Below are 24,323 nucleotides of genomic sequence, written 5' to 3'. Positions count from 1 at the left end.
GAAACGTAGTCTTCCGCTGTACCGCGTACCGAGGAGCCATTGTGGAAAGGGCACTTCCGCATTGCGTCTGCACCAGCGCCTCTGCTCGCAAAGTTGGGCGATTCTCGGGTCTTGCTCAGGGCTCGGGTCGCGTCTCTGACATGGAGGTTGGTCCAGGCTGCCGCGCATCTCTGCAGGTCGGAGGGACCGTGCGGGATGGGCGGATCCTGCTCGGAGGAAGCGGAGGAGGGAAGAACCGACTTGGTGGTGCTCTGCGGACCTAGGCTGGGCCCCGGCGACTAGATGCCCGTTGGGGCTGGGGAGGGGGCGTTTGTGTAGTGCTGGAAATGAACGCCCTGTAAGCAGGGGGCGGCTGCCTGGGCCCACCAGGAGCTTCTGTTATGAGGGTTGGCTTGGTAGGGAAGGAATTGGGAAGTGTGGGAAATCCAGGATTGCTCGAGCAGGGTGGGTCGGCTAAGAGCCTGCGCTTGGAGGTGCCGGTGGGGTCACAGATTCCAGATTAGCTATGGAGGCGTTTCATTACTAGCTGACCCACGCTTGCCCGTCTGTTGTCAGTTTTCTCAGGACACCTAGACCAAATGGAGGTCTGGCCCCCTCCTGCTTTACAGTATTGTTACAGTTGATAGAAGTTCATCAAGTTACTAGTTTCCAAGGACGGAGAGTTTTGCGAGGGTGATTGACATTGACGTATAGGATGTTAATCTCATTGTCATTGGAATAGATTGTTAGACTTATGAACTGCTGTTTTGAATAGGAATCTTTCATGATCACCACTGTGACCTGAATCCTGATTCTGACGCTCCCACGTAAAGCCATGTAGAATCTCTCAAGGGGGAGATTCGAGTTTTGCAAAACAAATTACTGATCCTACATTGTAGAGTTAAAAACAGTAGAGAATACTTCATCCGGTTTCATCAGGGATTATGATGTCATTGGCTTGGACTCCTTTGCAGAATTTCGAGATGAGTTGATGTGAGGGTAGAAGTGTGTCTAGGGATTGCTAGCAAAGGGACATAGGTGCTTGAGTTTCTCTGGGGAGGAGAAATAGCCCTACACACACAACAGACTGTTTGCTTTGCTCTCTAATCACACGCTTTCTTCTATCGTTGTCCATTGTCTAGTGTCTAAACTCTCTAAAACTGACTCTGTCACTGATTGTGGTATCTGGGTTCCATGCTTCTCCCTTAACAGTTCTTGCATTTGAAGAATTGTGGTTCACTCGAGGTCCTGTAATGTTTACACAGTGGACTCCACACCCTGTCTTTTCTGTTGTTTCCTATTTTGTTGCACTTCAATAAAACCAAGTGTTTATGTGCTAGAGACTGGCTTAAAGCATTAAAGTCTACTCAAAGGAAATGGTTTGTTTGTTTTTTAGCCAGGCTGTAGTGGCACGTGCCTTTAATCCCAGCACTTGGGAGGCAGAAGCAGGTGGATCCCTGAGTTTGAGGCCAGCCTGGGCTACAGAGTGAGTTCCATCCAGCACAGCCAGGGCTACACAGAGAAACCCTGTCTCAAAAAACTAAAAAACAAAACAACAACAAAAGAAACAAGGGTTTTTAAAAAAAAAAAATTATTAAACTTTTCTCATTAAAGTATTAAATGAATGTGAAACTCCACAGCTTCCATTCCAGGATTGGCTTTTCTAACTGTATAGACGTTCATTGAGGTTGTACCGACTTTGAGTCTGGTTAATTTCGGTGTGTGATGTTTTATTTCTAAGTTTTATATGAAGCATGTGGTCTTGAAAGCACCCTATCTTACATACCAGAATTTTCTGTAGACTTTGTAACTATAATTAATATAGATACTTCCTAGTTAATGTCACTAATCTGTGGGAAAATAACATTCTGTTTTTACTGCCTTGTGCATCAAAGCTGCTTTCTTACATAGTAAAGATGATGCAGCGCATGCTCACTATAACTTGTCAACCCTTCACGTATGCGTCATCTGCGGTCACAACACCTGACCAAAGCATAGTCCATGGTGAAATGTTGCCATCTGCATTTGGGAGGTGGAAGCAGAGAGTCAGGAGTACAAGGTTACCCTCCGCTTAGAGACTTTAAGGTCAGCCTAGGCTAAATGAGCCATGTCAAATATACTTTAAAACAATAACTTATGACTGCACTAAATGTATTTTATGGTTCCTGTCATCTGACTTGGTACCAGCAACCAGACAGAAATCCATCCAATTGACATTTTGCTGATTTTCAAAAATTCTACACATGGTTGAGAAGTTCTGTTGACTCTGTTTAACATAGAATTTAATATTTTTCTTGCTAACTTACTTTTGTTAAAGTCATTCAATTTTGGCGATTAGATACTTGGTTTTATTTGCTGTGTGGGGAAAAAAAAATCTCTGCTTTGCTTATTTGCAGAGAACATTCATTACTTTTGGATATTAATCTTTGTTAGTTTCTGTCGTGACCTCATGCTGCTTTCTTGTGTTTTTTCCTGAATGCTTCCAGTCTGTGCTCCTTTCCATCTCATTTGAGACTTCTATAATTTCCCCGTTTTTCCACTCTGAAGTTGTGACTGATGCAGCCCTCCATGATTTACATTCCTCTCTGTTTCTATGCAGCTTTAATGGCTTGCCCAGTTTACACAACAGGTTCAACAGTGTGTGGAACATTTCTTTATAGTTAGCCAGAACAGAACTCCAGCTCTGCATGTGAACAGTGACAACCACGTCCTCCGGTGTCCTTCACATCCAGCCAGTAAACTGCTAATGAGGGATTTCTTCCTCTTCTCAGGAGGAGTCGGGTCTCCCACGGGGTGCATTCCTGTCCTTTTCCTTACAGGCTCTTGTCTTTGTATTCCAATGCTTGTGTAAACGATGATATGAGGGAAAGAGTTACTAAGGACTTACTCATTTTAGAAACTCATATAGTGACGTTGTGTTAGACGTGTTGTACTTGGAAAACTCCAAAGGGAAAGTTTGCAGGATGATGACATTCATTTCTGCTGATCTTTGTGACATATGTTAGAGAATATGGAGAGAAGATACAGAAGTTATTTGTATAGATTTGAATAGGAGACAGAAATGTATGCAAGGAATGAAAATGAGAAGCACAGACTTTCATCATCTTCTCCTTTTGGTTTATAAATATTTCTGTGTTTGAGTCTATCCATAGTTGTTTTCAAATGCAGTGACATATTTTGAGTTGAAAAATAAAAGTATGTGTCAGATTGTCTGGCAGATTCTTTCAAATACATGCAGTTATTATCTTCTTTGAGATAGCTACATAAAATAAATCAGATGGATGAAAGAATGAACCCCTACTGTTGACAAGATGGACTGCACTTAATATTTTATTAGGAACATGGAGTAACGTTGTACTGAAAGTTTAAGATCACTGTTACATTTACACATTGAACATACAGAATAAAGCATGTGCTACTTCTTTAGAAACTAATATGTTGTCTAAACAAGTATTCCATGTTTCAAATAAAGACATTAGCTATGGTCTCCCATACCATTTTCAGTGTTTGAAATATATACTCTGAGTCATAGTATTGTAAAATGTGTTGACTAAAAATGAGAATTAATGATAGCTGTATGTAAGTTGCATGTGAGTCAAGAGCTGGGCCAGAGACCTGTGGGTTGACTACTTTATCATAATCCTGGTATGTTAAGGTAGCATGTTCTCTAATCCATAGACATTCTATGTCCAAAAATGGAATCAGTAATAGCTAGAAGTTAATTGGGAATCCAGCCCTCTCTTTGTGTCTAGCTTTGACTTCCCCATAAGCTCCTGGCACTGAGGATTCTTAGGTATCTATGTCAGAGTAGCTCTGAGGGACACAGACATGATATGCAGGAGTTCTTATGACTTCTGCTCGCTCCATTCTGTTGATTTAGACTTGTGTCTAGGACCAGCCTTCATTCAAAAGAAGGAAAGTTGAACTTCACCTTCTGACTAGTGGCCCTCTCATAGGTAAAGAACAGTAGAGAATGGGTTTCTCACCTCTTACTTGTTGAGATGCTTTCAACAGAGTCTCATTTTCTTTTCATAAGAAATGACTGGGTAAGGTGGTACACACCTTTAATCCCAGTGCTTGGGAGGCAGAGGGATTTCTATGAGTTTAAGGCCAGCCTCATTACATAATGAGTTCCAGGACATCCAGAACTACACAGTGAGACCTTAGGGCTCTGTTGGCCCAAAGTCCTCCTCCTCTTGCTGTTTAGATAGAAGACTGTTTCCCATATAGAGTTTTCTCTTCACTGCAGCTCCCCCAGGCTCGGGGACAAGCCTTTTGTTCTGTGGCCTTCTCCACTCGCTCTCCAGGTCTGTTGGGAGCAGCTACGAAGCTTTGTTTGTGTATCATGCGTGTTCGTTTTATCCACCATGTGTGAGGTATCAGCTTCGCCGGCTGCTGCTTCTGCTGAGATAACCCAGTGGGATTTTACAGAAGTGCCTTCTGGGTGAGGAGCCACTGTCTGCCCCCTCAGGATTCTTGCTTACATAACTTGCTTAGCCTTCTGTGACTCTCTTTAGTGTTGTCTAGACTGGAGTTTGGGGAAAGTCTTAGTTGGTGTCCATCACTTACTTCACATAATGTAAGCTTAAAGACCTCATTTCTTAAAAATATTTTTCTCTTTTATGTGTTTTTGGTTTGTTTTTTTTTTTAAGGGACTTCTTCACATATCACAGGCTAGCTGTGAACTCCCTATGCAGATGAGACTGGCCTTGAACACCTACAGCTTCCAAGAACTAAGATTACAGACATGTGACATCATTTTGGTTTCCTTCTTTTCCTTTATTCTGTGTGTAGTGTTCCATAAATTCTTTACCCTCTCTTCAGGTTGGTTTTTATTTTTTTGTTTTTTGTTTTTGTTTTTCCTGTCTTTTCTTTTTCTTTCCTCATTGTGTCTGTATGTATGTTTAGGACCCCCATGCTGTGCCTAAGCAGGAGGGGAATTCAAGAACCCTTGCACCATGGGTACCAGGGTTCCACTTCAGGTGGTTAGACTGGGCTTTTACCTGCCGAGTCACCCCACAGGCCTTCAGTATTTTTAATGTCTCTCTTCATGCTCTTTAACCTCTGGCAGGCTTCCTGTTTGCTGAGGCTTCCTACTGTTCTCTCCTGTACTGTTTGCCCCTCACTATGGCATTTTCTGATCTGTCCTTGTGCTTTTCATATGCATGGTTGATTTCCTATTTTATGTCTGCAGATATTATCTTACCTTTTTGTTTGGTTGTCTGAATTCTCCTTTAGGTCATTACTACAGGTAGGGTGTTCAGGGCATCTTTGGAGTATTTTGTTTTTCTTGATCTGGTTCATGTTTCCTAATTGTATACTTTATGATGCTTATTGATCTTTGGTCTTTGGGAATACCAGTGACCACCCGTCGTGAGCTTGAATTTATAGGACCTTCAAATGTGTTGTAAGAAATTGAATGCCTTTCTACTCTTAACCTGAGAAAGGAACTAGGAAATTGGAGGCTATCCTTCAAACCATGCCTTGCTGGTCCTCACATGAGTAGTATGTGGCAAGCAGAGCAAGATGGCGTTTCCTAAGCAACTAGTTGGCTTCATATATTGAATCCATACAGTAAAGGGAAATGATTAACAGAAAGTTATCAAATTAATAAAAATGTAGAGTGAAGCTTAAAAGAAATCATAAGTAAGTGGAAATAGTACAGGAATCAATAACTATATCATTCTTGTTCTTAAACACCTGTCTCAGTGGTATCATTAAAATGAGCAGAATTACCATCCTCCTAGGATGCATGCTCTACACAGTTGCACATTTCCATGTTGTCAGAGCTGCACACACTTCCGGCTGCTTTTCTAAGGTTACTTCCTGTTTTTACTGATGCTGCAGCAAGTGTAAATATTATTTTACTATGTTTGTTTTTCTGATCCTTAGCAGCTTCCTTTGCTCATTTCAGTTACAAAGCTGACCTCAATATTCTGATAGCATGAATACTTCAACTTTACTTTATATTCTCGTTTCTGTGGTTTCACAGTCACCCAAACATGGCTGAAAACTGAGTTCTGTAATTTACTTGATTTTTTTGACAATGAAATTATGGTGCACATGTTTACAGTGTGAAACTGTTCAGTCACACAAATCCTGTAATTTGGGTCAATATAGAAGAGCTAGGAAATTATTACTTTAGGTAGAGAAAGACAAGTACACAAGAATTTTAACTTATAGAAGTTGGAGAAATAATGTTTTTTTCCCATCAGTCAGTGACATCAGGAAAGGTAGTCATTGGGAAATGTTGACAAGTCAGTGCTCTTAAATAGTTAGAAGGAAAAAGCTATGACAAATGTTGCCCAGAATGGTGACTATAAGTAACCATTTTGTAATATATTACAGAAGATGAGAAAACAGAGTTTTTGTTTGTTTTGTTCTGTTTTTTGAGACAAAGTATCTCTATATAATCCTGGCTGCCCTGGAACTCACAGAGATCCACCTGCCTCTGCCTCTCAAGTGCTGGGATTAATGATGTGAACCACCACACCTGTCCTAAGGACTTTGGACATTTTAAACTTAAAAAATAAATGTTTGAGGAAATGACCACTCTAAAATTGATATAAAGACAAATGCACATTCTACCTGTAACAATATTACAGAATACCCCCTTTAACATGCAAATCTCTGATTTTCTATTATGTAACCATAGGAAAAAATAATGTATTGCTGTCATTGACCACTGGAGAACTTTATGCAATGAGATGAAAAGCAACTCAACACTAAAATGTAAAAAAATAAAAATAAGGTGCTGTGGGATGTTCTGAATGGCAAATGTGTTGCTCTGATTGGTTAATAAATAAAACACTGATTGGCCAGTAGCCAGGCAGGAAGTATAGGTGGGACTAACAGAGAGGAGAATTAAGGAAACAGGAAGACAGAGGGAGAGACCTGCCAGCTGCCACCATGACAAGCAAGATGTAAGGTACCAGTAAGCCACGAGCCACGTGGCAACTTATAGATTAATAGAAATGGGTTAATTTAAGATAGAAGAAGTAGATAACAAGAAGCCTGAGCCATTAAGCCAAACAGTTTAAATAATATAAGCATCTGTGTGTTTATTTTATAAGTGGGCTGTCGGACGGCCAGGGCTTGGCGGGAGCTGGAGAGAAAACTCTCCAGCTACAATAAGGGAAAATAATAATTAGCATCACAATTTATCATTCTTGTACTCAGCAGACTAAGCTAAAGTTGTCATGAGTTCAAAGACTGCTTATGAATATGGTAAATACACGAATACATGTCTGATAAATCTTCATCACAGAAAGCAGGAAAGGGGAAAATATATAAGAATGTTAGTGATATCTAATTATTTTAAATATTAACAAAATGTTGTTATTGCTATACTTCCTAAGAATGTATTCATAAGCACAGGATGCCTATTGGTGTCTATGTTGTTGGTTTTAATTAATATACTCTATTGTTTATTTCTCTGTATTTCAGGAAATGCTGTCATTCAGGGATGTGGCCATTGATTTCTCTGCAGAGGAGTGGGAATGCCTGGGCCCTGCTCAGTGGAGTCTGTACAGGGATGTGATGCTGGAGAATTACAGCAACCTTGTGTTCCTGGGTGAGGATTGCATCTATAGTGAATTCTTTTTTGTGTATGTGTGTGGGTTTTGTGTTGTTGTTGGTTGGTTGGTTTTTTCATTTTTTGTTTGTTTTTGTTTTGTTTTGTTTTTTGAGCCAGAGTCTCTCTATGTAGTCCTGGCTTTCTGGAACTCTGTGTAGACCAGACTGGCCTTGAACTCAGAGATCCTCCTGTCTCTGCTTCCCTCCCAAGTGCTGGTATTAAGTGCCACCATGCCTGGCTCATATTGGATTCTTAATTCAAGGTCAACATTAAATTCCTTTTATAAAACATCTCATGGGAGCTTGTACTTTCCAACAATGAGGGTGATGGCCTACATCTAAGGAAGAATTAGGGAGATTGTTAAGGTAACTAAGACAATTTGTTGTTTTTATTTCTTTTTTTTTTCTTTTTTTTTTTTTTTTTGGTTTTTCGAGACAGGGTTTCTCTGTGTAGCTTTGTCCCTTTCCTGGAACTCACTTGGTAGTCCAGGCTGGCCTCGAACTCACAGAGATCCACCTGGCTCTGCCTCCCGAGTGCTGGGATTAAAGGCGTGCGCCACCACCGCCCGGCTTCTTCTTGTTTTTTTAACCTGGCTCTTTCTTAAAGTATCCTTTACTCTGGTGGTAATGCTAGGAATTCACAGACATGAGGCACACCCTTAAGTTTTAATTTTATTTATTTATTTGTAAATGAACAAACTGAAGCTGAGTATATCCTTTTTTCCCTCTAAGGGCACAATCCTGGAGTAGACATGTTATTTCCCAGGTGAATAATACACCAACCATCTTGTTCTTTTTCCCCACAATCAGGGCTTGCTTTTTCTAAGCCATACCTGGTCACCTTTCTAGAGCAAAGACAAGAGCCTTCAGACGTGAAGAGACAAGCAGCTGCCATACAAACAGGTGCGTAGAAATGAGGGTTAGAGGACAGAGTGAGCTTTCCAACAGAAGGCCAGGCTTTACCATGTGCACTCTTTCTTATACTGTGATGGAAATCAATTTTTAGATATTCCATTCATTTATTCATTTATTCATCTACCATATGATGCTTTAAGTGTCTAAGCTTTGTTCCCCACAGAGAGCTCTGCTTGTGTTTACAGTGACAACAAAGATTGTCATTTTGCTGAGAGTCTGCATTGTAACGGACTGTTTCCTATACTTATGTTTAAAGACGTGGGAGTCCATTATCATACAATATAATCACATATACATTTCTTTTTCTTTTTTTTAAGTTTATTTACTTATTATGTATACAGTGTTCTGCTTGTGTATATCCCTTCATGCCAGAAGAGAGAGCCAGATCTCATTACAGATGATTGTGAGCCACCATGTGGTTGCTGGGAATTGAACTCAGGACCTCTGAGTTCAGTGCTCTTAACCTCTGAGCCATCTCTCCAGCTCCCACAAATACATTTCTTTCACATCACTTACATGTATGCTAATTTAAATCTTTTCAAAATCGCCATGAATGATTGCAATGTATTCTCAAAGTTTTTCTCTCATATATTCAGTATTACTGATCTAAAACACAAGCCCTTTGTGGGTATATTTTCCTAGATTAAAACCTTACATGTCTAAAGAATGTTTTTAATAGCTTATCAGTTGTTTTTCAGGATTTAGTGGGTTCAGGATTCTCTTTTCATTATTTTACAACTTTATTTTCTGTATTATTAGAGTCCAGGTTGTCTAAAATCATTTGTTTACATGTAAGCTATATGTAGATGAAGTATATAATACTAAACATTTTAGGACAGTGTAAGATTAAAAAACATCAGGGAGCTTTGGTTCTGTGAACATCAGAAGTGTGTGTTTCCACTTGATATGTACACACGAGCACACGCGTCTCTGATTCCCATGCCTTGTGCAGCATCTCATCACTGACTGTTGTTAAGATTGTGTTATCTTAGACATGGGGCTGATTCTGTCATTTAGCCTTTGACTGATATGTGCCTTTAGCAAAGGTTCTATCATTATAGGTGAACTTGTGGACTTTTTTCTTTTCATGATTTGATTCTTTTAGATACTTATTTCTTGTGAAAATACAACATATAGCTTCCTGACTTAACTCCATGAAATATCATACTTAATATTATGGAGAGTTTGTTATACAGTATATATTTTGTGCCTTCCAAATTAAAACTAAGGATATAAAATGTGTATTTCTACATTCTTCCAACCTCAGGCAATCACCATTAATGTAATATTTTCCACATTTAGCTATTTATATTTTTCATCTATCTCTGTTCATACAATTTATACATTTTTAATGGGTTCATTTCTGTGAACATAATGCCCTTAAGAGTTCTCATTATTATTGATAGTACATCTTCCTTTGCTATTAAATTGTTAATAATATTCCATTATTTCTGCATTCTATTTTGTCTTCCTCTTCTTTCAGTGGAAATTTATATTGTTTCCACTCACTGCATGTTCTCAATTACACTGCAGTGAGTATAGGTGGAGAAATCTGTGATTTCTCATTTACCTCTAAAAATGTGAGTAAAGGTCCCCATATTAAAGGTAAGCATTGTAAATATAAGAATGTTACTCAGTTTTTATTCACATGTCAACTTTTACTCACCAGATATAAAACCATATAAATGTAAAGAATGTGGCAAAGCCTGTGATTGGGACTCACTCCTTGAATACCAGAGAATTCATCCAGGAGAGAAAGCCTTTAAGTGTGAAGAGTGTGATAAGGCTTCCGATTCTTGCTCCGTACTTTCTGAACACCAGATAATTGATACAGGAGAGAAAGCCTACAAGTGTGAAGAATGTGGCAAAGCCATTTGTACTTGCTCAGGACATTCTAGCTACCAGAGAATTTGTATTGGAGAGAACCCCTACAAGTGTGAAGAATGTGGAAAAGCCTTCCCCACTTATTCATGTCTTACTGAGCACGAGGTAGAACACACTGAACAAAAATTCTATAGCTGTGAAGAGTGTGGAAAGCTGTTTTATTGTCATTCTCACCTTACAGAACATCAAAGAATTCATTTTCAAGAGAATTCCTTTAAGATTGAAGTGTGTAGCGAGGACTTTTGTTCTCCCATGGAACTTTCTAACGACCAGAGATTTTGTACTGAAGAGAAGCCCTACAAGTATGAAGAATGTGTTAAGGTCTTTAGTGCTTGCTCAATGCTTTCTGATCACCCAAGAATTCATCCAGGAGAGAAAGCCTACAAGTGTGAAGAGTGTGGCAATGCCTTTTGTGCACTCCATTCAGTCTCTAAACAGCTGAAAATTGATTGTGAAGTGAAGTCCTACAAGTGTGAAGAATGTGGGAAAGTCTTTCCTAGTCATCTTTCCCTGATTCAGCATAAGATAGGTCATACTAGAGAGAAACCTTACCAATGTGAAGAATGTGGCAAAATGTTTTACTGTTCTTCAAACCTTAAGCAACATCAAATAACTCATTCTCAAGAGAAACCCTACAAGTGTGAAGTATGTGGCAAGGTCTTTAGAACTTGCTGGCAACTTTCTAAACACCTGAGAATCCATTCTGGAGAGAAACCATACAAGTGTGAAGAGTGTGGCAAAGCCTTTTATACGCTCTCATACCTTACTCATCACAAATTAGGTCATACTGGGGAGAAACCTTACAAGTGTGAGGAATGTGGCAAGACCTTTTACTATCCTTCAGTCCTTAAGGAACACCAAGCAATTCACTCTGGAGAGAAACCATACAGGTGTGAAGAATGCGGCAAGGACTTCTGTACGCGCTCAGGACGTTCTAGACACCAGCGAATTCATACTGGAGAGAAACCCTACAAGTGTGAGCAATGTGGAAAGGCCTTTTCCACTCATTCATACCTTTCTCATCACAAGATAGTTCACACTGGCCATAAACCCTACAAGTGTGAGGAATGTGGCAAAAAATTTTACTATCCTTCTCGCCTTAAGGAACATCAAAGAATTCATTCTCAAGAGAACCCTTACAAGTGTGAAATTTGTGGCAAAGCCTTTTATACTCACTCATACTTTACTCAGCACAAATTAGGTCATACAGGAGAGAAACCTTACAAGTGTGAGGAATGTGGCAAGACCTTTTACTATCCTTCAATCCTTAGGGAACACCAAGCGATTCATTCTGGAAAGAAACCATACAGGTGTGAAGAATGCGGCAAGGACTTCTGTACGCGCTCAGGACGTTCTAGACACCAAAGAATTCATACTGGAGAGAAACCCCACAAATGTGAAGAATGTGGGAAAGTCTTTTCTACTCATTCATACCTTACTCAGCATAAGGTGGTTCACTCTGGAGAGAAACCCTACAAGTGTGAGGAATGTGGCAAAAAGTTTTACTATCCTTCTCGCCTTAAGGAACATCAAAGAATTCATTCTCAAGAGAACCCTTACAAGTGTGAAATTTGTGGCAGTGTCTTTTGTACTCCCAAAGGACTTTCTAAACACCAGAGATTCCACACCGGAGAGAAACCCTACAAGTGTGAAGAATGTGGAAAGATGTTTTACTATCCTTCTCGCCTTAAGGAACATCAAAGAATTCATTCTCAAGAGAACCCTTACAAGTGTGAAATTTGTGGCAAAGCCTTTTATACTCACTCATACCTTACTCAGCACAAATTAGGTCATACGGGAGAGAAACCTTACAAGTGTGAGGAATGTGGCAAGACCTTTTACTATCCTTCAATCCTTAGGGAACACCAAGCGATTCATTCTGGAAAGAAACCATACAGATGTGAAGAATGCGGCAAGGACTTCTGTACGCGCTCAGGACGTTCTAGACACCAGCGAATTCATACTGGAGAGAAACCCTACAAGTGTGAGCAATGTGGAAAGGCCTTTTCCACTCATTCATACCTTTCACAGCACAAGGTGGTTCACTCTGGAGAGAAACCCTACAAGTGTGAGGAATGTGGAAAGATGTTTTACTATCCTTCTCGCCTTAAGGAACATCAAAGAATTCATTCTCAAGAGAATTCCTACAAGTGTGAAGTGTGTGGCAAAGTCTTTAGTGCTCACTTAGAACTTGCTACACACCTGAATATTCATTCTGCTGGTGTGTAGGATGTGGAAAGTTTTTAACTTATCCATCCTTACCTCGACACAAATTCCTAGAGAGAAATCAACCTGTGTAAGGAATGTGGCAAAATGTTTTCTGTCCTCCAAACCTTAAACAACACCAACTAACTAGTTCTGGAGGGAAATCACACAAGTGTGAAGACTGTAGGAAGGTCTTTTGTACTCACTTAGAACTTTCTAAACATCAAAAGAATCATACTGGTGAGAACGACCACAAATGTGGAAAAGCTTCTACTAGACGTTTTATCCTTACCCAGCACAAGGTAATTCATTCTATTCAGAAACACTATTCATGGGAAAATGCTGGAAAATTTTTAGTCTTCAATTCTTAAAAAAACGTCACAGAGTTCATTCTCAAGAGAGACCCTGCAAGTGTGAGGGGTGTGTCAAAGCCTTTGGTTATCATTCAGACCTTATCCAACTCAAATGAATCCATCGCAGAGAGAAACCTAACCCTTGTGAAGTATGTGGCAAGTGCTTTACTAATAAATAATTCAACACTTTCTAACCTCCATAAAAGTTATACTGGGGAGAAACACTACAAATGTGAATGAATCGACAAGCCTTTTAGAGGCTCTATCGGTTAACACCAAAGTGTTGGTACTGAAGAGCGACCTCAACAGTAGAGCATGTTATGAAGGTTTCATTTGTCAGTCAGCTCTTGCTGAACATCAGAGAATTCACACTTAGGAGAATCTCTAGAAAATATACGGAATATAGGCAGGTGTTTAGTTATAATTTGCCACTGCATAAGCATGAAAGAATTAGTACCACAGAAATGCAAAGAATATGGCAAGGCCTTTAGCTGTTTTTCATACTTTAATTATCCTCAGAGACTTCATACTGGAGAGAAACTACACATATAAATAATGTGTCAAACCCTTTAATAATATTTCAAATCTCAGTCAACACCAAAGAATTCAGTAAGCTTCACTGTTCAACTTCACACCTCTTCATTTTCTAAGGGAGTCTCAGCTGTGTGGTTGCCCGGATCTGACTGGCCTACAGATGTGGCTATGGGACCCTGGATGCTGATTAATGCCCAGTCCCACCCCTGGGCAGATGGTCCTGGTGAATGAGAATTCTGGCCAAGCAGAAATCAGAGGGAGCAAGCCAGTAAACAGAATACTTAAGTTCCTGCCTCAAGATTTCTCCCGTGAGCTCTTTCCCTGGCCGAACTGGTTTTCGAATTCCTAAACTGGAGTAAACCCTTTCCTCTCCTAAGTTGTGTCTTAGTCATGGCATTATCACAGCAACAGACATCAAAGTCAGACAGCAGTGGACATGTAAAGGCTTTTCAATTTTATACCTTAATTATCATCAGTCTTCCTACTGAAAGAATGTTACAATGTCTTTTAGAGTGGAGAATCAGGCCCCTAGCGTCAGCTAAAAACACCTGAGTCCTATAGCAGAGACTTCCCTTTGCTGTAATCTACAAACCTGTTCTTTTAGACAATGTTTTCAGGGTGCATCAATTGATCTATAACTACAAATGTTTCCTGAAATTGTTACCATGTTGTCGGTCTGTACTTGGCTAACCTGAATCTGGATTCTTGAGCCATGATCTTTATGGCGGATTTCCCCCTTGGGATCCCCCAATTGTTAGTAACTCTTCCCTTTTGGTCTGTAAGAAAACCCAATAAATTCACTTTTCTCATCAATTTGGGATGTGGTAAAATCCTAGGATCATTTGTTGTTGGGTCCCTTTGTAGTGACTAGGCATTCGTTTGTGTCTAGAGATAGGTAACATAACACATGTCATTCATATATGGCTCCAAAATAAACAATGTCTCATTTCCTTTCAGGTGAGAACTGTGGTTTTTGTTTAACAACACAATCCCTGTTTTCATGGAACTAGAACCATTTTGAATCAGGGACACAAGCCACACACACTCATTCAGGAGATAGGACAGATTTGGTTACTAGCTACTTCTTCAAGTATTAATCATGGTAATTTCAGTTCTTATTTGCACATATCCAAAAAGGCATAAAAAATTGAGTTTACTTAAAAAGAGACAATATTGAAACTTCCATAGCAACATGATTTACATTTGTTCCTTTAATCTTACTTTCTTTTTTTGTTTGAGCTATTGTCAATCTTTATGGAGAACATAGATACACACCGTCTTTGCCACCTCATTCTTTCACAGGTGGCATTTTCTTTTTTCTTTTTTTCTTTCTTTTTTTTTTTTTTTTTTTTTTTTGGTTTTTTGAGACAGGGTTTCCTGTGTAAAAGTCCTGGCTGTCCTGAAACTCACTCTGTAGACCAGGCTGGCCTCAAACTCACAGAGATCCACCTGTCTCTGCCTCCCAAGTACTAGGATTAAAAGTGTGCACCTCCACGCCCAGCTACAGGTAGCATTTCTATCTTGGGTCATTTTAAAAGCTGTTTTCCCGTGTTGTAATTGTCTTAGGGAACAGTTATATTCAGTTTCACAAGAGAATCTTGACAGACTGACTCCTTAATCACAATAACACAACTAGAAAAAACTGCACTGAAGACACACCATTACTCTTTGAAAAGAGGAACCCCCGAGAAGCATCTTAACCACAGCATAGGAACTAGCAGGAGATACAGGAGAGTTCATTTGTCCTTACTAACCCACCAAGTACAAAGTTCTTTATTGAGGTGTGGAGAAATGGCTCAATGGTTAAAATAAATTGATTCTCATACAGGGAACCCATGTTTGGTTCTCGGCATCCCTATGTCTGCTCACAACTATCAATAACACCAGTTACAATGGATGTGACTCCCTCTCTGATCTGCATGGGCACTGAACACGCATAGTTCACAGACATCTTCTGTTCCCTGAAGTTACATCAACATAGGCCTCTGTGCTTTCAAGTTTAATAATGATTAGTAACAAGTAACTGAACTAATTATTGGAGATGTATGATAAAGGAAAGAAAGGGAGGTTTGGAAGGCCGCTGCAGAATTCCTCTTTAGTATTCATGGCAAATGCAAGTGGGAGATGCAAGGTTAGTCTCACCCTATCGAATCTCCAGGGAGCATCTCCTTTCTGTTCCCTAGGGTTACATTGATGCAGGCTTCTGTGGCTTTTAGAACCAGAGACTTTTAAGTACCCTTCTCTCTTGGTTCACTCTTTCTCCATAATAAGATGATGTCCCTCTATAAACTTTATTACAGCCAGATTCATGAAACTGATCTCTACTGAAACTAGTCAATCTTGCATATTTCCCAAAACTACAGCTCTTTTTTTTTAAAGATAATTTTATTTCTTTTCAAAGCATTGTTCATGTATATAGTGTCTTAACCATATTCTCTTCCCATTCCTTTCCTGCAAATCTCTCTCCTATCACTACCTTCTCTTTTCTCTCCCAACTAAGTCCATTGCTAAAATATCTTTAGTCCACTGAGTTCAGCCTGTATATGGAGAGGTATAGTACAAGTCACAAGTATGGGAAGCTTCTCAGGCTAACCCTACGTTCCCCAGCACCCACCTACTGCCAATAGCTCTACAGCTAAGCTTAGTAATTCACGGGCCCCTCACTGATCCATACTAGTTTGGCTGGATTTATCTTGTGTAGGTGTTGTGCATGTAGTAACAGCTGCTGGGAGCTAATTTGTTCAGTGACCTTGTTATCTTTAGAAGATACTGCTTTGCTGAAGACATCTAATAGCTCTGGCTCTTACAGGCTTTCCAACCCCTCTTTACTTACCCATTATCATACTAAGAACTTACAGTTCGATATCTCATAGACCCTAGGAGAGAATTAACTACTGTTACTGTGCTAAGTGGACATAGTATTAAACCAACTCCTAATAACTGATAAGTATGGCCAAAGATTAAGACATTTCATCCCTCATCAACAAAACTTCTGGATACAGTAGATCATGGTCAGCACCGACCCCCAATGGCCAACATGCAGCGAATAAGTGACTGTATAATTTCCAGTACCAAATTGAACATATATACCCCACCCCTTCTTCCAAAGGCTTAGGTATTGTGGAGGAGGGGATGGAAAGAGTTTAAGTACAATAAAGCAGTGTCTTCCGGACCCACAGAACACCTGCACGTATAAAGTCAGGGTATTTGATGCCATGCCTAAGACTGCAACAGTAGACAGACTAAATAGCTGTATACCCTGGGCAGTTGGCCACAAAGTTCCACCACTAGCCAAAGTCCTATGGGAAATTCCTAACTGCTGAGTGGCAAAGGTCAATTTTCTCAGTGTTGCCACCAATAAGTTGACCACACTCCAGTGAAAGGCCACACGTACAAGAATATTTAGAAGGGACAAGTTGTCCTTTGGAGGCAGGTGGAGACAGGAAACAGTCATGAGTAGGATGTGAAGGAGGTTGAACCTGGGAAGAGTTGGGTGAGGGAGGGTAAATAAAATTGAATCGTGCAAAATTCTTAATAAAAAAAGAAAGTGGTGAATGCTTGTGCTTACTTCCATTTCTCCTTTTTATTAGTTCAGGAGCCCATCACATGGAATAGTGCCACCCACATAAAGGATGCCTTTTTCAGTCTTAACTAACTCATCTAGAACCACCCTGTGACCAACAAATTACCTGTACTTTAAGAGCTATGAAATTAACAGGGATACATATTTTCAACTTATTCAACTTTATTTGGCTTTTTCAATTTGCTGAATTGGTAAACCATCCCAAATCTTGACTGCAGTGTTGGTAAGTGGAGAAAATAATGGAATATCATAAAAAGTAATTTTTTGATCCACTCTTGCAATGTATCTAAGGACCACTGTCCTGCACCTGACTCCCCATACTCTTAACACTCCATTTTAGGTAGGAAATCCCACACCAGCACCCATTATCTGAGGAAAACTCCCAGAACACCTTCCTCAGGCTCCTGAAGATTGCAGTCCTCAAACCACAAAAGGTCTGCTTCTGGACTTAGCTTGAGCTAAGCCAAGGTAGTTCTGCAACCCCATTTAGACATCAGCAACTGAATTGCCCAAGACTGAATCTTAAGCCCAATACAGCTGGTAACTACCTGACACATTCAGTTACTAGGAGACAGAAGTTCAAACAAAGAAACAAGATTTTACTATCAAGACATAGTACCAGTCTCCTAGGTGCCATTGCAAACACACAAACATGAACAAGCCAAAAACAAGTGTGTGGTTTGAATAAGAATGGCCTCCATAGGCACAATTATTTGAGTGCTTATTCACCCAGAAGTGGAACTCTTTGAAAGGATTAGGAGGTGTGGCCTTATTCGACTAAGTGTGCTTTTGTAGTAGGTATGGCCTTGGAACGAGTGTGTCACTGAAGTTTCAAAAGCTTACTCTGCAGATGACATAGGTCTCAGCTACTGCTCCAATGTCATGAGTGCTGCCATGCCCCCACCATGATGATAATGGCAAAGCCACTGAAACTGAGCAAGCTGCCAATTGAAAGCTTTAAGAATTGCCTTGGTCGTGGTGTCTCTTCACAGCAATCGGACACTGATTAGGACAAGTTTCCACCAAAAATTAGTAGCCTCAAAAGTGATTTAGATGATGGACAGGACAATGATTTCAAAAAGGCAATGGTAAACATGACCAATGAACTCAAAGAGGATATGAATAAATACCAGAACAAAGACCACAAAAACAGTTGAATGAAATAATGAAAGCAGTTCAAGATAAGAAAATTATTTAAGGGCTAAGATTGCTGAAAAGCAAACCAAAAATAGAATAAAACTTGAAATGTAAAATTCAGGAATTCAAACAAAAAAATTGAGAGAAGGGCCTCACCAACAGATTAGATGAAATGACACCAAGGAGGGGAAATGGATCACTTAGTCAAAATGTCAAATCCAAAAATGCAAGAATGGAATACACAGGAAATCTAGTATGGTGCAAAAGAACCAAACATGAATAAAGGGTGTAAAGGAGAACAGATCCAGGTCAAAGGCATGGAAAGTGTTTTCAACAAGATCATGAAAGAATATTTCCCTAATCTATGGAAAGAGGTGCCTATGAAGACTGAAGAGTCATATTGAACAACTAATGGAACCCGAGAAGGAAATATTCATGTTATATAATAGTCAAAACAATAAATGTACAGAACAAAGGGGCTCTTGTAATCAGAAAGAAGGAAAGATGAAGTCACAGACACTAGCAGGCCCACTAGAATCACAGCAAGTTTCTCTGTGGAGACCATGGCAGCCAGAAGGAATTGAACTGGTGTCATAAAAGTTTTAAAAGACTACAGATTCCACTCCCTACTACTATACCCAGCAAAACTGTCAAAGGTAAAGGAGATGAAAACAGATTTAAAGAGTTACATCCTGAAAGCCAACCCTACAGAAGATACTGGAAGAAGTACTTAGGTCAGAAGATTAAATGTGGCCAAGAAGGCACAGAGAAGAAATAAACAATTCCACAATACAGTGTTTAAGAAAGATGTAATAAATTATTACATAAGCAGTTTGATTAACAGATTGTATCAAAAAACAGGGTCCATCTCTTTGCTGGGCTTGTCCCCAGCTGTTGGTGCAGACTGCCTGGACACTTCTCACCCATATGGACATAGACTGGATATTTCTGCTCTGGCCCAGTTTTCCCTTCCTGCTTCGGCTGGACTCAACATTAAAGCTTTGCCTCTCCCTTGACCTCAGGAGCGGCTCTTTCTCTATGCTGGCTTGGGTTTTATTGTCAATACAGACTCTACTTGTACTTCTGTCAGCTCACTTTGGGCACCTCTTACTCTGCTTTAGCCTCTGTAACATGTATTAATTCTTTAAAAATACATATACTTAAATATAGATATACAGAATGTGTTCTATATGCTGTGGAATATGAGTCTGAATTAGAATTATGATTAGAATAAAAGAACGTATATTTACCTCAGCCAGACTGCCTAGGTAGTTAGCATTATCTGGCAAACTGATGCTTTCAAAGTGTTGCACCTTGTGAATTTACTGTTCAATAAATTCTGACATAGTAGAATGACACAAACATGTTCACGTTTCTTGCATGGTGTGCTCACGACAGTACTTATGTGTGAATGCCTGTTCACCTTTGAATAATGTGATTCTCACTGTATAAAATTGCAGTCCAAGTATCGGAACACTCAAAACGTGATTAGCAACACAGTAGTAGCAGGCAACACCACATCACCACTGTCCTGGAAGTGTTTGGGAGCCCACAGTAGAAACACGAAGTCTCACTGGGGTTGAGGGTTTACAGTGGCCTACTGACCTAAACCACTCCACATCAGTATCGCCATCCCAGCTATAAAATGAGGAATTTATCTGCTTCATAAGTTCAAGATTCCCATCTTCTCTGTGTCAGTAACCAAATCATTTATGATGAAAAACAAGTAGCACCTATGGGCAGGTCCAACTCATTCACCTAGAAAACTACCCAAGTGTTAGGTACATCCTGGGTTACTTAAGTGTCAGGCCTGCTGACAGTCAGTTGGGTAGCTGGGTAGAGGCATGTGGATTATAGAGACAATGAAGAAGACAGAAAAGAGTAATGAGATCTGCCGGTCAATGCCAGACAGCCTTGAGTTTATTTCACAGCCAGCTTATATACAGTTGTGAAGGACAGAGACAGAACAATGCACAGCACAGGCATTCAACCACTGTCTGTCCTGCCTTGCGTCAAGGAGCAGGCAGTTTCATTTTCTATCTCAATGTACCTCCGGCTGGCATCAGCAGCCTGTGTCTAGCTAGCTAGTGTGTTCCTTCCTGTGGGCTAATCAGGACTTTCTCACAGCCCTTCAAAGAGACTCTGTGGGCTAATCACGAATTTCTCATAGCCCTGAAGCAAGCAAGCCTGAACTCAATTAAATCAGAATAGACTTCAGATTCAAACTGGGAAACTGAGTCAGTTGTGGGCTCTCACGCTAAGATACTGATATCAAAAGTAGACTTACAGTCCTCTTTTTCTGCCAGAAAATAAAGACAGGTAGGACAACCAATTCCTTTGTTTCTCCTAAAACAAACAAAAAATTTTAAATATTTGCATAGATATCCATGTCCTTCATAGAATAATGTTGTCCTTTATTTAAATAGTTGCTGCCTTTTAAGCCACAGCTGTCTGAATCAGCAACTGCAAATCTGCTACTACCAGCATTGGTTAGGCTGCAAGGGCCGTACATAGCTGGAGGGAAACCTGTTCCCTCCAGCTCCGACTCTTGCAAAGCCATGAAGGGAACTTAACTAAAGCTCTCTCCCTCTAAAGAACTCAAGATTCAAAGGTTAAGGTGGAATTCTGCTCTTCAGAGGCTGAATAGCAAGTAGCTCACCTTCTCTCCTTGCTGGCATCCTCAAAAAAACACCCATGCTTCTCCTCACCCCTCCTTACAAACCCTTTCTCACCCAGCTCCTCCCTACCACTTCCTGTCAGCTAGTTGCTGACGCAGCCCCCCAACCGCAGGTGAATTTTATTTAATCAAACAATCTTTGCATTAAACAAACATTCCAGAGCACAAACAAAAGTAACACACCTTGAAATAACATTCTACAACAGAAGAATCCCATTTTTTGCAATGACCTCTGCCAAGGGCTGCTCAGCTCCTTACCCCTGACCTCCCCATGTCACTCCATCCTCCCCATTCCCCAAGCAGACTTAGGTTATTGGTAGGTTTATTTTTCTGCCTATCCAAGATTCACATCTGTCTTTACCTTAGTGATGGCCCAGAAGCAGGACCACCTGCTGAAGAGAGCACCTTACAGTTTGCACTTCCTCAGTCATAGAAAATAGAGGACTCTGGCTAGCCAAGCACAGGAGTCTCTGGCACTCATTCCCACATCCCTCTATCTGCGTCCACTGCATCAACAGGCCATCACTTAACTGGTGATGCACTGTACTTACAGGATGGTTTGTTTCCTGCCTATCAAGACAGGGTGCAAGCCAAAGAAAAAAGCACAGGGTAGTTCCAGTGTGCTCTTCTATTTCCACTGCTTTAAGGGAACTGGACACCCACTAAAAATTTAACAAATCCTTGTGAAAAAACTAACTGCAAAGCGGTTATTTTTAAGGGACAATAGAATCTGTCATCAGGATTTAAATGGATGATATTCATGAGAGTGCCCCAGGTACCAAAACACACAGGTGAGTAGGGATTTTCTTGGAAAAGTTTGAAAGCGATGCAAGTCATTCCAAATCACAGGGTTAAAGTAAGAGAAAATGCAGCAGATTACTATACAAACATGGGAATTGAAAGGGGAATGTAGGACCTAATATCAGTAACCCCAGGTTTAGGGAAATTAATGAAAAAGTGGAACATGTAGACAAATTTCTAAATGGTTTTATTAAATAAAAAAACATGGAGCCAATATAGGGGTGAAAGCCTTAGAGAGATCAGGGAAATAGTGAGAGCCACCAGCCAACCTCACCTCACCAACTCTGCAGTTTCCAATTGTGAGCTACTTCCTGTCTTACCCACGCCTTTATTGCCTTGCTGTTCTGCCCTCTCACTGGCTATCTTAGCCCAGCTACCTCACTTGCTTGTCACTGTCTGTACAGACCTCCAGGTCTCTATGGTTGGTACTGGGATTAAAGGCATGTGTCACTATGCTTGCTTGGCTCTGTTCCCTACTATGGCCTTGAACACACAGAGACCCTGCCAGATTGTAGATGAATTTCTAAACAGTCTTATTAAATAAGAAACACAAAGGCCAATATAGGGGTGAAAGCCATAGAGATCAGAGAAATAGTGATAGCCACCAGCTAACCTTACTCGCCATGCTGCCATAGCTTCCCAGGAGAGAACCAGCTTCTTCCTGTCTAACCTGTGCCTTTATTGCCTTACTGTTCTGCCTTCTCATTGGCTCTTAGTCCAGCCACCTCACTTCCTCATCATTGGCTGTCTGTATAGACCTCCAGCTCTCTATGGTTGGTACTGGGATTAAAGGCGTGTGTCAACACACTTGGCTGTCTCCTTGAATGCACAGAGACTCTGCCTGCCATGTGATCAGGTTAAGGGCATGTGCTACCACCACCTGACTTTTGTTTATGGATGGCTATCTATGTCCTCTGATCTCCAGGCAAACTATTTATTAACATACAAATAAAATATCACCACATTCCCCCTTCTTTTCTAATAAAAATAAAAAATTAAAAAGTTATAACTAATATAAGAAAAACTATATTCAATAAGTATAATAACTATATACAATATATACAAACAATAAATACATCAACAATGTGTAGCTCAAGTTTTCCTGCCTGGCCCACAGTCAGGACAAATCTCTCTCACCTGCCAATCCCACAGCCACTCAGACCCAACCAAGTAAACATAGAGACTTATATTGGTTACAAACTGTATGGCCGTGGCAGGCTTCTTGCTAACTGTTCTTACCGCTTAAATTAATCCATTTCCATTAATCTATACCTTGCCACATGGCTCGTGGCTTACTGGCATCTTCACAAGCTGTTTCTCATCGTGGTGGCTGTCAGTGTCTCTCTGACTCAGCCTTCCACTTCCCATCTTTATTCTCCTCCTTGTCCCGCCTATACTTCCTGCCTAGCCACTGGCCAATCAGTGTTTTATTTACTAACCAATCAGAGCAAAACATTTGCCATACAGACCATCCCACAGCACTTCCCCTTTTCTTTTTCTTTTTTTTTTCCAAAAGGAAGGTTTTAACCTTAACAAAGTAAAATTACATATAATTTGGGAATTTGGGCATAGCTTCTCTTACTACTTCCTGCTGGAGGGGGCCGCTGTATCTTATGGGGACACAAAGAAAATTTTAGGATTATGGAATAGTCCATGAGGCTGTATTGTCTGAGCCAGTTGCCTAAAAAAACAATCTGGATGTTGGATCATCTGGGCCATGGTGTCATTAGAGACCTTTCAGGGGGGCTTAGCTGGTCAAACCTGATGTATCTTAATCTGGAACAAATCCATAGCCTCTGGCTTTCTGTGGGAACAGAAGCAGAGTCTCCTTTCCAAAGTAATACATCCTTACATCCAAATTTTGAAGTCAAGGTATCTTTAAAATATACATTTTGGCATAACTCAACAGCTTTTACAATCAAATGTTTTTTTGCAGTTAAAAATCCCAAAGACAACACAATCCAGATTCTCTGTGTAATACTCATCTTTACGTGGCTTATTTTTTATATTAACTTTACTGTCTCTTTAAAGACTTTATTTTTTAAAACTATGTATTTGTTTATATAACTGTATATATCACCTTTTTTTCTCTTTCAAGCCTACTTATATTTTACACACATTGTAAACTATTACATCTGAATCTGTCTTATTGTGAATCTATTGCTTTAAACTGCAGCAGCTGTGGCTGCTGGCTCCACCCACCTCAGCTTCCCAACATGGTGGTGGTAGTTTACCGTCAGCTCTGGGACCTATCGTGGGTCTCTATGCTTTTATCCAAGCAGCGTGTAGCCCAGAAACCTCTTTTTTTGTTTTGTACTAGCAAAGGCTAAATCCACCACACAGCTTAATGTGCCACTTGCAGAGGCCTCATTCCCGCCATACTGCAGGTCAAGCGCGCACACTAGGAACCCACTAGTAGCTCAAACTGGCAGCTGCCGCTCATTTGAGAGAGACAATTAGGAAGCTGTTTTTAGCTCCGTTTTAGAATCTGTTTTTCTCAGTTTTTAGGTGGAAACTCTTGCCACCACATTGGATGCCATTTGTAGCTAGAGTTTTCCTGCCTGGCCCACAGTCAGGACAAATCTCTCTCACCTGCCAGTCCCACAGCCACTCAGACCCAACCAAGTAAACACAGAGACTTATATTGCTTACAAACTGTATGGCCGTGGCAGGCTTCTTG

At 40.3% G+C, this 24,323-nt stretch overlaps 1 protein-coding gene across 1 annotated transcript; it reads left to right on the top strand.

Moving 5' to 3' along the window:
• The first annotated feature begins 53 nt into the window (after positions 1 to 53).
• LOC131921928 (zinc finger protein 493-like) lies at positions 54 to 14,401 on the top strand. The gene is made up of 4 exons (XM_059276676.1): positions 54 to 176; positions 7,426 to 7,552; positions 8,365 to 8,457; positions 10,139 to 14,401. The coding sequence occupies exons 1-4, from the start codon at positions 141 to 143 to the stop codon at positions 12,580 to 12,582; spliced, it is 2,700 nt and encodes an 899-aa protein (XP_059132659.1). The 5' UTR covers positions 54 to 140; the 3' UTR covers positions 12,583 to 14,401.
• The last annotated feature ends 9,922 nt before the right edge of the window (positions 14,402 to 24,323 follow it).

Source organism: Peromyscus eremicus, chromosome 11, assembly GCF_949786415.1.
Source record: "Peromyscus eremicus chromosome 11, PerEre_H2_v1, whole genome shotgun sequence".
Classification (NCBI taxonomy): Eukaryota; Metazoa; Chordata; class Mammalia; order Rodentia; family Cricetidae; genus Peromyscus; species Peromyscus eremicus.
This window is presented reverse-complemented; position numbering and strand designations above follow the sequence as displayed.

Coding starts and splice junctions, on each gene's coding strand:
- LOC131921928 (XM_059276676.1), top strand. CDS start 141: ATGGAGGTTGGTCCAGGCTGCCGCGCATCTCTGCAG. Junction 7,553..8,364: donor CAGCAACCTTGTGTTCCTGG/GTGAGGATTGCA, acceptor CCCCACAATCAG/GGCTTGCTTTTTCTAAGCCA. Junction 8,458..10,138: donor AGCAGCTGCCATACAAACAG/GTGCGTAGAAAT, acceptor TTTACTCACCAG/ATATAAAACCATATAAATGT.